The 15929-nt window shown below is 33.7% G+C and overlaps 1 protein-coding gene across 1 annotated transcript; it reads right to left on the bottom strand.

Moving 5' to 3' along the window:
- Positions 1–966: 966 nt before the first annotated feature.
- Positions 967–13936, bottom strand: LOC123545056 (calmodulin-beta-like). The gene is made up of 5 exons (XM_045331317.2): positions 13615–13936; positions 11025–11160; positions 7374–7478; positions 5269–5439; positions 967–2614 (listed from the first exon to the last, which is right to left on the bottom strand). Exons 1-5 carry the CDS (start codon positions 13615–13617, stop codon positions 2559–2561), a joined length of 471 nt encoding a protein of 156 aa, XP_045187252.1. The 5' UTR covers positions 13618–13936; the 3' UTR covers positions 967–2558.
- Positions 13937–15929: the final 1993 nt, after the last annotated feature.

Genomic DNA, 15929 nt, shown 5'->3' with positions numbered 1-15929 from the left:
AGACATGAATTCTACTTAGATGTTTAAAATGTTCGTAAATTTCGCTGTGCATTAGCTCCGCTACGCACTTCGTCACATGAGCTTGAGACAGAGGGAAGACGATATAACAATGTTGACAAAAATGAGCATGTGGAACTGGTATAGAAAATGAAATGCATTTTCTCTTGATTTGTCCTTGTTTACAGAATTTAAGAGCAAAGTATATTCCAAGGAAATATTATAACAATTTGAGTGTTCACTCATTTATTATTCTTATGGGCAGTCGAAATAAAACTACATGTACAATAAAAATGTTGCAATGTGCTCATACAATACTATGGTTTCATAGAGCGCAATAATAAATGCTAAAGAACGTAATGCTCTTAAAACAATTTATGTATGAAACTAGAATATACAAGTTTATAGGTTTATATTATGAACTAGAGACACGAATTTACAATTTGTATAATTTTACGTCCTGTATTACATAAAGGTATTCTGTTGATTGTATAAGTGACAGTGTAAACTAATATGCTGAGCAGTGGCTGCTATAGTGTAAGTACAGAAACTACAAAACACCAGTATGTCCGAAAACCTTGAAGTCACTTGAAGTACTTATTTTCAAGTGCTGCATCAGGACGGTGTGACCATTAAAACAGCCAATACTATTTATAATGATAGTTTTGTTTACCTGTCACGTGCCGTGCATTTGGTTCGACTTTCTGATTATGCTGTTTTTAAAACATTCCAGACGGCTTAGTGAAATATTGAAACACGTTGACATTATCTTTCGGTTAACTCGAAAATTTGTAAATATTGAATTGCCGACGAATTTTCATTATACTGACGTGTACGTCCAAAAGAGTTATTTATACGAGGTTTGAAAATATTTTGGCGTGATCAGTTTCCACCCATGCGGAAACGTTTCCCCAACATAAGTAATACTTATACTAGCTTCCTTTACTGACTAAAATAACAAACACAACATTTTTGATCGATGAAGTAATTTATTTCAGTTTAAATATCATACTGCGCTGTCTATCTCAGATCTTGTCAGTTAAATAAAATGTTAAAATAAGCCCTAACAGAGTTAAAACTGTAATAAATGCTATTACCTATTCTAGTATTCCAAATGACCGTTGGAAAAACGCATCAACCTCAGTCTGATCTACTACGCTAGACTGATGTTTTACCGTTGCCATTTACAAGAATTTTACATAAGTTTCGGGGCGTCAAAAAGATGACTTTTTAAAATATCTTTGACACAGGGGTTCTGATGTTATTTCCCACCCTCGTTGCATGCAAAAATGAAAAGTTAGAGTGCCGGAAACCAATAATCGCCATCGTCATCTGAACTTTGTCACACTTCTACACTTCTAACGTTTCGTTTTGCTACGATCGACTTTATACCGGGTTGCATAAATGAGTCAAAAATCCCTTCAACAAGTTTTCCAGTTCATACCTTCTATAAAAGGAGATTTTTATTCTTACATTTACAGTTGAAGTAAATGTATACTAGTTTGTCGAATGTTTTCTAAATGAAATACCACTGATAAAAGCAAAAGAAAAAAACTGTTGCGTTGGTGTTTGACTGTCCGGGGAAAAGAATACTGTTGCAATGAGGCATGTAACTAGTGCATTATCATTTTGTCAAAATCAGGTCAATATAGTAAAGTTATCAGATCAGTCACACAGCAATGAACTAACTGTTTCAAAATAACAATTTATTTTATCATACCTTGTTCTATGCAATTTCACTTAGATTTGTATTGTCTTTTTAAATGGATTAAAAGGGGTCTAAATTACGACAATGGCAATCCAACTTGAATAAATCAGAATGCGCCACATACACTAAGTAGCTACTTTTACAGCAACACAATGTATGTACAAAGTTGTTGTCAAAACATCGGGAAAAAGATAAATTTATTGATCCGGTAACTTCAACTCCAATGAAGCATGGCAACAAGGTAAATTTGTAAAACAATGATTTAACAAAAAAAAATGAAAGAAAATACATTGATTTTGTCAAAAATGAACAAAGAAACATTGTCTTTTTAAAGTTCACCATAGATACCTGTAATTTTCTATAACAGTTTCAAATCCATAAAATATTATAAAAGGCTCTAAAAATAATGTAGAAAACATTCATGATTTGATTTCTTTTCAGTAAATAACGAAGCAGTGTGTCGCATATTAAAGGTATAAGCATGTTCTATATAACATTTTTTTGCTTTATAGTTTTCAATGATACCTTAACAGAAATCCAGTTATTACAGTGTAAGATTTATCATTTCGCAGTCAAAAACATGACTGTAGTGATTTATGCATGTTATTATGGTCATATTACTTACTAATTCTTGTTCAGCAGACACAACTCTTTCAAATGGGACCAAACAAATGGTACGAAATAACATGGGGTCACCAGGCATCGAAATGTTATCTACTTTAAAGTTGGTGGATCGGATACCTGAACTGTATGCATATTTAAGCTTTTCTTTGTTAGGATAAAATGTCATTTGCAAATTGTTTCTTATTCGTTTTCGGCACTATAATAAAACAGAAGATGTTGTTCATGACGACTAATCTGCCAACAACTCCGTATTGAAAATCTTTTTCGTTATCATGCGTATAAACTCTGAAAAGAAAAGAAAACAAAATAAGCAATTACGACAAAACATAAATATACCTACGGCGATACTCTTAACAAAAATAATACTCCTTAATTTTAAAAAAGGAAATGAAATATTCTGACGAAGCAGGAGGTCATTTTTAAAGGTAATTTTTGCGAATATTCTGTAAAATACCACTTTACGATTATGTTGAATATTATCAATACTGAAACGTTAATATTTACAAGTCACATATGTATTTGCAAATACCGAAAGACATGTTTATAAAGGAATCACTTAAAAGTAGAAATGACATATTGTTTGTTAGGAATTCATTCAATTTTCAGCATTTGGGCCTTGGATTATTTCAATCTTGACTTCAGATCTTCGAGGAAACAGTTTCGACGACCTGGAAACGGTTACCAATTTTCTGAATCAAGCGGCGCTATAGCCTGTATAAATTTAACCCAGGCAAAGAAAAGGTACACAATTGCTACTAAACTTAAGAAAAAAGCTCACTTCACGCGTTAGAAACACATTTGGTTATGTTTAACATTACGTTGAATTCAAATACAAAGCACAAGGTTAGTGTTAGTTTTTCGTTTTTAAAATTCATCATGACTAATTGGCCCCCAATACCGGCTGGGTAAGAAACAAAACAAGACCAATGCAAAATTTCCATTTTGACTAAAGTTTAAAATATCGAACAAGAGGTTCTAATCTATGTGAAGCCGCACAAATTTAAGAGTTCTTTCGAAATTTAATTTTGGCAGATTTCTCTTAAGGTAGCAGGGTACACTTAGATTCGAAAATTTTGGGCTCGGCCAGGCTTACATGTAGCGAGTCGTAATATTGCACTTCCCTAATGAGCAGAATCTGGGTGGCCATTTTATAAATTGTGTGCCTGTTTTGTGCTTTTAATTAATGACAAGATCAGGACTCTCATACAAGAATACAGAAAGTTATCAAAACAAAAGTTTTATACCATCCATTAAAAATAACATGCCAAAATCATCAATTTTGCACTTTTTGAACAGCCTGCAATAATCCCATTGCAGGAACAATGTCCAATTTTATTGCATTTCTCAATTTAATAGTCCCTACTGAACTACAGGATATTAATGGAATGGGGGCCCATCCATCTCGTTTTTTCACAAAATAGCAAAAATGTTCCTGAGTATCAATCAACAAGCATGGAACCCTTCTATGATTTGAATTTCCCGCGCCAAGGTGACTCGTCGATTCATACAAAGTTAGCAGCAGTTAGTTTTACAACTGACATCAGAAGTTTACATGTGTCAGCTGTTTAAATTTTCTAAAGAATTAACAATCATTATCTCTCACTTTAATTTACTGACCTCCAAAATCACGAAGTTCTAATTATTACAAATATTGACGGGGCCAAAATTCGAAGTGTACCCTGCTACCTTAAATGGAAGCAACTCGCAAGGCTTCTGTTTGGTTGAAAAAGTATATGGTATTTCGCGGTGTATATTTACCATGTAAAGTGATCTCCCGTTGGTGTAAAATGCGTTGGATGTGTTTGAAATAGAGCATTTTCATGAAAGAAAAAAAAATTACTGCCGGACTATGGGTAACCGAGTTCAAAGAGAAAAAAGTGCCCAAGAGTGACGGTCAACATGTACATTTCAAGCAGTTTTTCGATAGCTCTTAAATAGTTCTTTCATCCTGAGTAGGTGGCATTAAAAGTTATAATGTAAGGAATGGCCCATGACTGGAAACATTACAATGTGGGCCTATGGAAATTGAATTAGTTCCATTTGACCTAAAGGGCACCCTGAATTGCTGTATTGCCATGCTATCATATATAGCATGAACAGTGGAACGGCCTTTATGAAAGCCGAATTGAACACCTGAACAACATTTGTTTTCACAACAAAATCCAACGCGCCTGTTCAGTATAGTGTAAAGCTGACTAAAGTTATTCATCTATAGGTATTTACATCATTTACAGAAACTTTTTTAGAAACTTTTTTACCGGCTAAATACTCAATGTATCAAATGTTCAATGTAATATTCCCTGTATAATTAGAAACAGTCCATAGATAATTAACATTATCAACAAGTTCATATTGATGAACACTACGAGGTTATCTCAGTATGTATCGGGCGTATTGGCCAGATATACAATGCCAAGTTCCACGACATCTTGACATATGATAGTAACATTGCACACAGAGATATAACAAAGATCTATCGGGGAAGAGGAGAGCCACTGTCTTGCGCGTACGTATCACTTCACCGAGAGTGATTTTCAATCCGTTCTTTCGGTCGTTTATATGATACAAACGGCCAAAATAAAAGTTTCAGAAAACTAGACTAGCCAACTTATTGAATCGTTTCTCACATTACTGCAAATAACCGGTCTTAAACAGAAGTAGATTTCTACTGTATGCAGCATGGCGTATAGTCAATGGTAGTAAGAAAAGTGTTCCATAATCTTTGACTTTTTTTCGAAAGTTTAAGCCGAGTCTGATGGATGATCGTTCCTATTTTGACCAAATTCAGCACCAAGTTAGTCCCGGTCGCTATTTTGGAGCCGGAAAATTCGATTCATGTAGTCACTGTTTACAAATGGCTATGAAATACATCTACTAATTTTATTCTAGGGAGTATAGGCCTATTTTCAAAGTGTGTATGTTGAAAAACAGATAAATACCATCAACATCCAGTCCTGCATTGTTTGCTCCTTCTTCACCTTCTTCGTCTGTTGTATCTATATTAGCGTCTTTGAATATTTGATCTATCATACCGTCCTCATCACCCATTCCTCCTCCATACACATCTGCCGCCTGCAGGAAGGTTTTTAATTCATCCTTTGTGATTTTATCTGGAATGCCAAAAAACCTATATTTTGGAGTCAAGCCTTATCATGCTGGATACGATTGATTCTGCCTTTGCGACTAGTGAAGATCATGATCAGCCTGCACATCCGTGCAGTCTGATCATGATCTTCACTGTTCGCCATTCAGTCAGTATCCTTTTGGTAAGCACTCCTTTTAACAGTTAATGGTACTGTCCAGTTTGGAAGATGGACAAGTTCATTACAGAAATTTAGCAGGGTTAGGGTTAAAAGAATAAACTTAACACGAATACCTGTTATCTAAACACCTGCTATAAGCTATATCTTAAAGAAATACATTATCAATTTGATTCAATAACAGTATCTTTACCGAACCATAATACGAGCAAATACGAAATAACTGCAGATTAATATATTTTTATGCAATTTTTCATGTTTTACCCAAAAATTTAAATGATAATTGACAGGGAATGTCATGAAAATCACTTAAGGCAAAAAAGGGTTTTGTATAATCTAATTTCGGATTTGAAAACATACTGCAAAGCTCGCCGTGTCAATGAATCAAAAGTTATATTGATTCAAATATTCCATAACATATTGTTGCTTTTCATTTTGTTAATTCAGACTTATATATCAATATGTTGGGATTTGTCTGCGAAAAAAATATCATAAAAAGAAAGCTTAAGACTTAAGACACTCTGAAAATCAGATAAGTTCCCCTACAATCCATTTATTTGTCAGATTGATTTATGAATCAAGTAAACGATCCTAATTATATAAAGAAACTACATAAAAGATAATTTTAGGGTATTAGCTTTAGCGGAGTTCTGCTGAAATATGGGCAACTCTGTAAGAACGAGTGTATATTTCCCGATTCAAAAATAAATATATTTGATTACTAACGCATCTACACTTATAACTATTTTATGAATTATATAAATGTGTTTTAAAGCCTAAGTAAAATCAACAATATCGACGTTACGACGCCACTCTCGAAACTGACTCATTAATGACGTCAGGCGTCCGATAAAAATTTGAACGTCATCAAGGAAAACATATAGAGCAAAGTCGGGTATTATCGAGGACTTAAAACAGCTGCGACCTGACTGCTCGAATAAATTTTGTTGAAATCCTGGAGTGAACACACACGGTCAAATGTCCCCGTATGGTAGGTACTAAATGCCATCTATTTCACCACTCAAAGCAAATAAAACACGTGATTTGGCTGTCAAGCAGATAAAATATTCGAAATTTCGTATGCCAACAATTTCAACAGACTTACCATACCTTAGCTGAAACTATCAATAAGCCATAGCCTTTTATCACTAATTGCAGCTCAAGTTGTTTGAAATACAATTTTACACATGGAATAATTGCAGTCTAAAACCTTATAGCCTGTACATCAGATATCAGAACCAAAGAACGATTTGAAATGTAAAGCACGTATACCAATAACATGTTTAAAGAGGAGTTTTCGATTTCAAAAGTTGTATCTACAAAAGGCCTAGCCCAAATTTTATATCATATTTCCAGAGCCGAATAATCTTCATATATTTTCCGAGGGCGATAATTCTAAGCACATGTCAACCGAACCTAAATGACAATGCTTGTTTTATTATTTAATCCAACAACTCGGAAATAACTCGAGACATTTGCTGCGGTTGGTCATTTTTTCTAGTGTATCGGTCAAATAGATTATGAACAATTTTACATTGCTTTGAGATCGAAATATTATGACGTCACTGCTATTAGTACCGTCTACTAGTTTTATCATAAGATTTGACTTTGTTTAGACCGATGGTATGGACTTTAAATATAGATGTTTTTATAAATACCGATATTGCATACAATTTAAAGAAATGCAATCTACATTAAGGTCGGCGTCGAAAATGTAACAACAGAAGCAAAAGTCTATGAAATTGACAGAGCCACGATTAAAGAGATTAATTAAGTGTACTTACTGTTTCCATCTTTATCAAACACTTTAAATGCCTCCCTTAATGCGTCTTCCCCATCCTTAAGCGTGTTGCTTAGTTCTATCAACTCCTCTCGGCTTATTGTTTCATCTACAAAAGTAAACAAAAAATCAACCTGACTTTTAGGAGCACATAATTTATACTGGTTACAAGTCCTGATATTTTAAATGGGCGTGTCTTGAGATGTACATCACAATAACAAAATCATTTGGGAAAATCAGACCCATCGCGAAAATCGCCATAAAAGCCGATGATAAGTTTGGCCAGGTAAATCTGCTGTTGAGACTGTTCAGTAGTTTTCGGCCTACTCCGTATTTTAAGCCGATGTTTAACAAGTAATCCCTTCTTCGCCGATGTATCGTTATACAATATTGCCAAGTCTAATTCGCAGTAATTGCAAATAAATTTGAACTAATCGGAAGCTAAATTGTATTTTGTGGATTAATCATAATACCTGTATAACGGTATTCTCAACAAACACATTATTATAAAACCGAACAATCACTTTGCAAAAATGATTTCTACTATCTTACAATCAGATGGAAGCTCACCTTTATAATACTTTGTTGGCGATCATGATTATGAAATAAAGGTTTTAAGTAGTTTTTTGTGTAATCAAATAACTGCACATTTATTGTTATGTCGTGATTTTTTTTAAAGTCAGATATCGAGCAAGCAATTAGTGTCGAGTCAGCTCGAAAATCGTACTTCAAATTTTGAAAAGCTGAATTTCAAAATAATACTGAAACTGAGATCTGCTCAAGATCATAATTCAAAGATTAAAAATCGTGCAAGATCAGATATATTGAAATTCAAGTTTTTAAAAATCTTGATATATTATTCCCGGTATTATATTTCAAGCTTGTTCAAATTTTCAAAGCAATCGAATTTAAAACTGGGATTGAATTTGAAACAGCTGGATTTCAATCTTGCATTAATTATATTTGCGAACTCGCTCGACGTTTCGAAAATCTAGAACTGAATGTCGAACAAGTTCGAAAATCAAATTCAAATTTTCAATCTGAATATCGAGCAGGTATTGAATTAAGAGCCAGTTTAAAGATCGCAATTTAAATATTCTTTAAAATGCCGATTGACTAGAAATTCATGCTAGCTCAAAATATTTAGTTTATTTTATACTTATTTGTTTTAGCTCGATTGTGATGAAAGCTTCAAGCTTATTTTAACCACTCTCGAGTTAACTTCCTGGAAAAACCAATACTGATGTCATATGAGAAGTCATGATCGTGACCCCAATGGGGCTCGAACCCACGACCCCTAGGTTGAACGGCCGACACATTATCCACTCAAAATATTTGAATTTCGATCTTCCTGCTGCCTCTATTTTCAATTTCGTTTTCCGAGTTGGTGAGAAATTCAATCTAATCAAAATTCAGCGTCATTCTTTCGAAAATTTGAATTTTGATCTTCTTCTTCTAACTTGCCCAAAATATGCCGCCTCAAATTTCAACGTTTGAAACTTTTAACGTTTTTTTCTTCTTACACTTTCAAAATTTAATTCAAGCTCTAAATCAGTTCCTTAAGATTTCCATTTTCAACAGGCTCGATGTTCAATGCTGGCTCGAATTAAACACTGAACATTTCAGTTTCGAGCTTCGAGCAAGACCCAAACTCGATGCAAACTCGAAATTCTTCTTTTTGAAAATTTAAATTTCGATCCTTGAGCTGTTTAAAATTGACTATTGGCTGTAAACAAAATCATATTATGGAGCGTCCACTAATTTATAAATCCGTACACATGTACAGTTTAGCGGATGAGAAGAAATCAGTCTTTACCGTTAAGGAGCTTAAATTCCGTAAGAATTGACGGAAATGTTCGAGTCTTTCCGATAACGATAAAAAACTTATACTCATCTGCAAAATGCTTAAAACAGACCATTTTCTTCTTCACCTAGATAACTGAAGTTAATATGAAACAACAGATAAATGAATAAAGATTACTAAGTCGTTTGCAATGGTCTTCAAGGTCAAATAAGAATCTATTTATTCTTTGTTAAACAGAAGAAATTTCAGTAAATTATCCATATTTTACTGTATGTCTAATTGTAGATAGACAGACATAAAGTATACGCAAAAAAAACCATTTTCTATTTAATCGATTTTGAAAATAAAATATTCATAAGAAAGCCTGTACATTGAAAATATCACATCGTTTGCAAAGCTAAAATACCTATAATACTTTTTCCATAAAGTTGAATAAAGTAAAGGTCTCCTTCTTTGTGCTATATAAAATATGTTCAATTGTGCGACAAAATCGATGGGTCTAATTTTCTCGTATGGTCAACAAAGTTTCGTAACGTTTGCATTTGTAAAGGCGGTACATTTGTATTAAGACTATTTAAGAGCCTCCAAACATAGACAGACCTATTCCCAGGGACACATCTTTACCTAATTTTAAAGAATCATGATAAAATTGGCACTAAATGAAGAGAAGAAGTAGGGGTCATGTATCTTTTAATTTACAGTTGCTTGCTGTAAAATACATGATTCTTATGGCATTTTGTTTCCAATAAATTGCTCTATAATGTGCTGAAAACAGCATTTGAAAATATCCACCGGTTACGGAACTACACACGGAGTATCATTATTTATTGAACGCCCCTCGTAATTGAATTGTGTAGAGTCTGTAAGAGTTGAGTACACATGGTTCTTATGTAGTTGTAATAGGGCTAAATCCAAAACAAAGGAGTCATAACTCAAAAGTAATAAAACTGTAATGAAAGTTCTGTCAGTATGGACATGCCCACTTCATGTTGACATACAGAATTTTATTTGAATTGGATGAACACAGTAAGCGGATTTGAATATACAAAACTGAGTGACGGACAGACTGATAGATACATATGCCTCCCGGGTCTTCGACACATGGGCCATCAAAATACATTTTAGTGACTTGGCATCGAATTTGAGTTGTAACCTTGAAGTTTTATTCTTTGCTGTTTTTATTCTTAAATCAGTTATAATAAACATCAAATATAACAAATAACATTTTACGGTTTCTTTGTAGAAAATATCGGCCATTTAGGATGCCGTTTTAAGTTTTCAATACAACCGCTTAGAGAAAACCTCGGTCATGCTTTTTTCAAGTTTTCAAGGTAACTTGATGGCATAACAGGTCACCGAGAAATATTTCTTTGAATCGCGCCAGCGGTTTATGAAACAATTTAAAACGGTTTCAGTGTTGTTATACTTTATGGTCCTTCGGGATCATTGATTTCAATTCATTTGGATTTTAAGATTGAATACTGCTTAAGCTGGTGCTAGGGGCGTGGGTAGTGTTGCATTTTCCATTACTGCTCATGAACAGACTCAATAAAACCGAGTCTGCAATTTTCACTGTTTGCCTTGTTCTCGGTGATTCCGAAGGATCTACTTTCCAGATTTTAAACAAATCCAACCAAGGCACATTCTTATGCAGTTTTTTTCCGAGGCTGATGTTCTTAAAAAATTGAGACTACAGGCATCCTACTATCTAAAGGCTCACCAAAAGCACTTTGTACCTATATGAGCTAAACAAAAGCACATACCTGTGGTCCTTTAAATAGCATGAATACTTGCAAAAATGATCTATATTCGCAAAAGAAATATAATGAATTTAAGAATGTGATAACTTACCAGGTTCTTTCTTCTTATCTTTCCAGAAGGTAGCTATATCTACAGCAGTTGGGATTTTTCCTATGGCAAACAGTGCATCCGCTGCATTCTCCCTTGTAAAGACTTCGTCTTCACCATACAACTCCTCGATAGTACTCTAGAAGTTTTAGTCCCAGATATGTCAATATGCATGTTCAATAAATAATGATCAAAATATTTTTTTTTATATTGCTGTTTTTTTTTTATCGTGGACATGTTCTTTCAATCAAATGATGTTTTTTCTATTCACTTTTATTTGTCTCATCTTGTATTTTGATAACGTACACTAAGTAATTTAGTAATCTAAGACACTGGGGTATTATAGCGATTTTATAGCATATACAGAACCAACATTTAGTCAAGTATACAAAATTACACAATAATACAAGGACTGAGGTCCGGCAGGACATAATCACATTCAAAGCACGTTGTCGCCCGTAAAACACTCTAAGGGTTTGCACTTACATTGCGACTGAGAACTTGTGCACAGACACAAATGAATGCATTAAAACAAAACTCAAAGATGCATAATACATGAAACAAATCAGCAGGCAAGGGCACCGGTGTGGAACCCTAAGTAGTAAAACCGACACTGGGGAATTTCAATTAGTTTATATGGCCAAGCCCATCCTTCTAGAGGGTAAATAAAACTTCTTGCCGAGAAACACAAATAAGTTCATTTAAAGATATATAAATCATAACCCGTGGAACCTTAAAGCCCGTCCTTTTGATGGTATCTAAAAGTTAATCGTCGTGGAGTCTCTAACTGTCCCTATATCACACATTCAGGGAGGAAAGGTTGGGATCAACTGTAAAAGGCCTGAACAGGCAGGTTGTTTTAGGTCAATACAATCATAGTCTCTTGCAATAATTTTGATGAAAGGGATCGAAACTTGCGATGCCAGAGAATTTCGAAACGTTCATCTCCATACAAATTAGGATAATCTCGTCGCAGAACTGCATTTATATTCCTTTTAATTCCGAACTATGAAATATTTTTTTTTTTTTCAAATGATTTGCGATGTTTATGATAGGAATAGCTCTGCTGAAGAAACATTTTGATAATTTAAACTTTTCAGCAAACCACAGGCCATGACAAATCTGTCATATCTCTAATGTATTTTTGTACGTATGGTACCATTTTTAGTAATCAACAAGTACAATCACTGTAGATTGATACAAGCCCCCAATACCCCCACCCCATCCCGAAGTGTATCTGTGTAAATGAATATATATTGCTATCTACCATACATTCTCTGTTGGTTAGAATGGAAACAAAGACGGTTTTGTTTTAAAGAAAGCAAAAACATGCAAATTTTACTTTGAAAATAGCTTTTGAAAAACTCAGACAGCTCTTTAGTATTAAAGCTATGAATGGAAAGGCCAAAACCTGTTTTTCTAAGTATTCTCTGTAAAATTGGACTTGATCTTTTCCTCCAGCTGGTGCAGATGCATTCCGCGTTCTAATCTCCTTGTAAGCTACCTACATACCAGTCAGTATTGCATACCTGTATAGAATTATTCAGCGGCAATTATTTTTCTATTTAAGCGACAGCGGCATTGACCTTGACCTAAGGTACCCCAAAAAACAACAAGTTAGGCCTTTATAAAAGTTTGTTATACACAAAAAGTGTTGACAATATGGTAATCCAGAACAGAAGTTATTGATCACTTTTAAGTAACCGTGTCATTGATCCCACTAACCCAAAATGACAACTAAATGGCTCTTTCCTGGTAATTAGAAAAGTATCTATCACTAGTTGAAGGTCCGGATGGAAATATTTGACCCTGAATTTCGATGATTCAGCAGAGACTCGTTACCTCCAAATTAAAACGTTACCTTCAAGTAACCAGTGAAAAAACCTATTGAGGTAAGGACATGAAAATTAATTAATGGAATCATGATTGCTAGGTCAGTACAATGATTTGTCCGTAAATAGAACTTCAATATTTTCTTGATCAGTACCTGGTTCACTCATACCAAGTAATCGTGATTGATATGACTACCCTTTGAAAAATAGGCTGTCTATATTTAAGGCCCAGCGTTAGGGCCAATTTGTTTAATCCAACCCGAGACAGCCCAGTAACGCGAACCGCAAGGGATGCAAGTAAAAATAACAAATTTCTTCTTTATTATGATTATCTATTGTTATTTTTTTAAACATAAATTAGCGATTTTTTGTGTGGTATGTTTCTACCTTTACTGATATTAACCATCAGTTTTCAGATGTTTACTAGTATTCGATTATGTTAATTCAAAAACCAACAAATGTTTATCTATATTGTGCGGAAAATATATGATTTGCAGCCAGGCGTGCGCTGGTGGACCAGACAGTGCCGGAAAGTCGTACGAATCCCTTAATGCGATGTGGATGAACTGGCCCATAGCGGCCCAATTTCTTTAGAAAACATTTTATACATAAATGATATCATTTATAAAAACTCCAAAATTTATGAAAATCTCCATGGTAAAATGATTCAAATTCTTACGTAACAAATTACAGCAAAAATGCCATCAACAGTGATTTCAGTGTTAATATTTTAGACGTAAAAATAGAATAAAGAATCTTACCATATTTGTATATCGAAGTCAGAAACAGATATGTATCTGAGACACAAATTCAGCTGAATGTAAAACTTTAAAAGAAATGTGAAATATTACAATACCGGCTAAGGTAAGTGAAATAGAACAAGTAATATTTGATACGCTGGTTGCTTATCAAGCATAACATGACGATATTGTTTTTTAAACAAAGTTTGATTTAAGACAAAGGATCAAAGTATTTGATACAATAGCTTTAATCACATAATGTCATGCGAGAAGGCATGTATATTTGCTGTGACACTATATCTTTGTCGTTAAGAGTAAATGCCGCAGTTGCTTATATATGTATATACGGCGGACAGAATTTCTTTAAACTTTGTGTACTGACTGAGAATCAAGATTAAAACGAAAATATGTTTTAAAAATATAGGTACTCAGGCTTGATATTGAATTATCTGCCACTGAAAATTTTTCCAGTATTTTCCGACTTTCAAGGGCAGATAATTCATGACTAAGGCTGGGTACGTATGATTTGTTTTATTTCATATTTCTGTTTTTGATTTGATTCTTTGTCAGAAAACACAGTTTAAAAAAGAAATTCTGTCTGTAAGAAAATTTTGCCCCTTGTCAATATAGACACTGTGGCAAATGCCCTTAGCTATGAACATGACAAAATAATACAGCAAAGTCCTGGTCTTTCCCATTGACCGAATTTCTTTAAACCTTGTATACTGGCTGCAAATGAAGTCTGAAACAGAAATCTAAATTAAAATGCACAGTTTCCTTGCCTTGATCTTGAATTATCTGCCCTTGAAAATTGGAGTTTTTAGTATTTTCTGATTTTCAAGGGCAGATAATTCAAGATCAAGCCTGTGTACCTATGATTTTTAATACATATTTCTGTTTTAAACATGACTCTCAGTCAGTACACAAAGATTAAATAAATTCTATCCGTAGGAAAATGTTTGCCTATATACATATAAGTAACTGTGGCATTGTGAAATCAGTTTATTCTGTTTTCATTAGCCCGTCTGATTTTTGAAAACAATTGTCGTCACTTGATCGTCAGCCTTGGTGTCGGTGTCGGCGTTGGTTAAATTTTTTGTTTAGGTCCACCTTTTCTAAAATAATCCATAAAAGCTACAGCTTTGAAACTTTGCATACTTGTTTATCATCATTAGTGACTTAGTAGGCTAAGAACCATAACTGTGATATGCATTTTGTTGAAACTATGGCCCTTTTTGTACTTAGAAAATTTGTGTTTCTTGGTTAAAATTTTTGTTTAGGTCCACCTTTTCTTAAAAACTATAAGAGCTACAGCTTTGAAACTTTGCACACTTGTTTATCATCATAAGGTGACTATGTAAACCAAGAACCATAACTCTAACCTGCATTTTGTCAGAATTATGGCCCTTTTCTACTTAGAAAATATGAACTATAACTCTTTTCTTACATACTAACCGGCACTTGCAGATGAGCGATGGCACCCGTAGGCGATGCTCTTGTTTATGTTGTAATTATGATAGATTTCGGTTAGAAGTTACAACTATGCTGACTTTCTGTTGTGCATCGGATATATATATATATATATATATATATATATATATATATATATATATATATATATATATATATATATATATGTATGTGCAGGATGGTATTTTGTCACTTAACATTTCAGTTTACTTAACAAGAACAAATGGCGATCCCAACAGTTTCTTTCACTCTCTCTTTTTATTTTAAATTTGTCCATGAATTTTTGTTCACACTTAACAAATCTATCGCAAAAATATTCATTTTTGAATAAGATATTTATTTTTTCCTTACTGAATTCAGCCGTATTTGCCGTAACTGTTTTCATTATTTTACACATGATTCACGCAAAAAATAAATCATTGATCTCCACGTCGGCTTGAGCATATACGAGTACATGTACGAAGAACGTGTATCGTGCAACATACGAAGAACGTGTATTGTGCACGAGCAATTCGTGCGTGTTTAATTTCTGTAATTTAAAGACACACCACAGAATAACTGTACTCATCTGGGATTCCATGATGATAATTATCCATGATTTCATAAAAGAAATGAGAAATACAAATATCTAGATACAAATTGGTAGTGACATGTATTAGGGCAAGACAACGTTTATAATGTCTTAACATCTTACTGAATAAATGTAACAGTCTGCACAGTACTTGATGTTTTTACTTTAGTTTAATCATACTTTGTTTCTAATGTATAGGATTGTTATTTATCTATATTTTTAAAATGCACATTTAGACTGGCTCTCTCATCTGATAAACATTTATAGGATTTTATGGCCATAGGTGAGGGATGTT

The sequence above is a fragment of the Mercenaria mercenaria genome, chromosome 1 (genome assembly GCF_021730395.1).
Source record: "Mercenaria mercenaria strain notata chromosome 1, MADL_Memer_1, whole genome shotgun sequence".
Classification (NCBI taxonomy): Eukaryota; Metazoa; Mollusca; class Bivalvia; order Venerida; family Veneridae; genus Mercenaria; species Mercenaria mercenaria.
The sequence above is the reverse complement of the archived record's forward strand: the minus strand, read 5'-3'. Positions and strand labels throughout refer to the sequence as shown.

Excerpts from the sequence above, each read along its gene's own strand:
- LOC123545056 (XM_045331317.2), bottom strand. Across the intron at positions 5,440-7,373 it reads GTTTGATAAAGATGGAAACA|ATAAAATCACAAAGGATGAA; the intron begins GTAAGTACACTT and ends TTGGCATTCCAG. Across the intron at positions 2,615-5,268 it reads TGCAGGACTGGATGTTGATG|AGTTTATACGCATGATAACG; the intron begins GTATTTATCTGT and ends TTTTCTTTTCAG.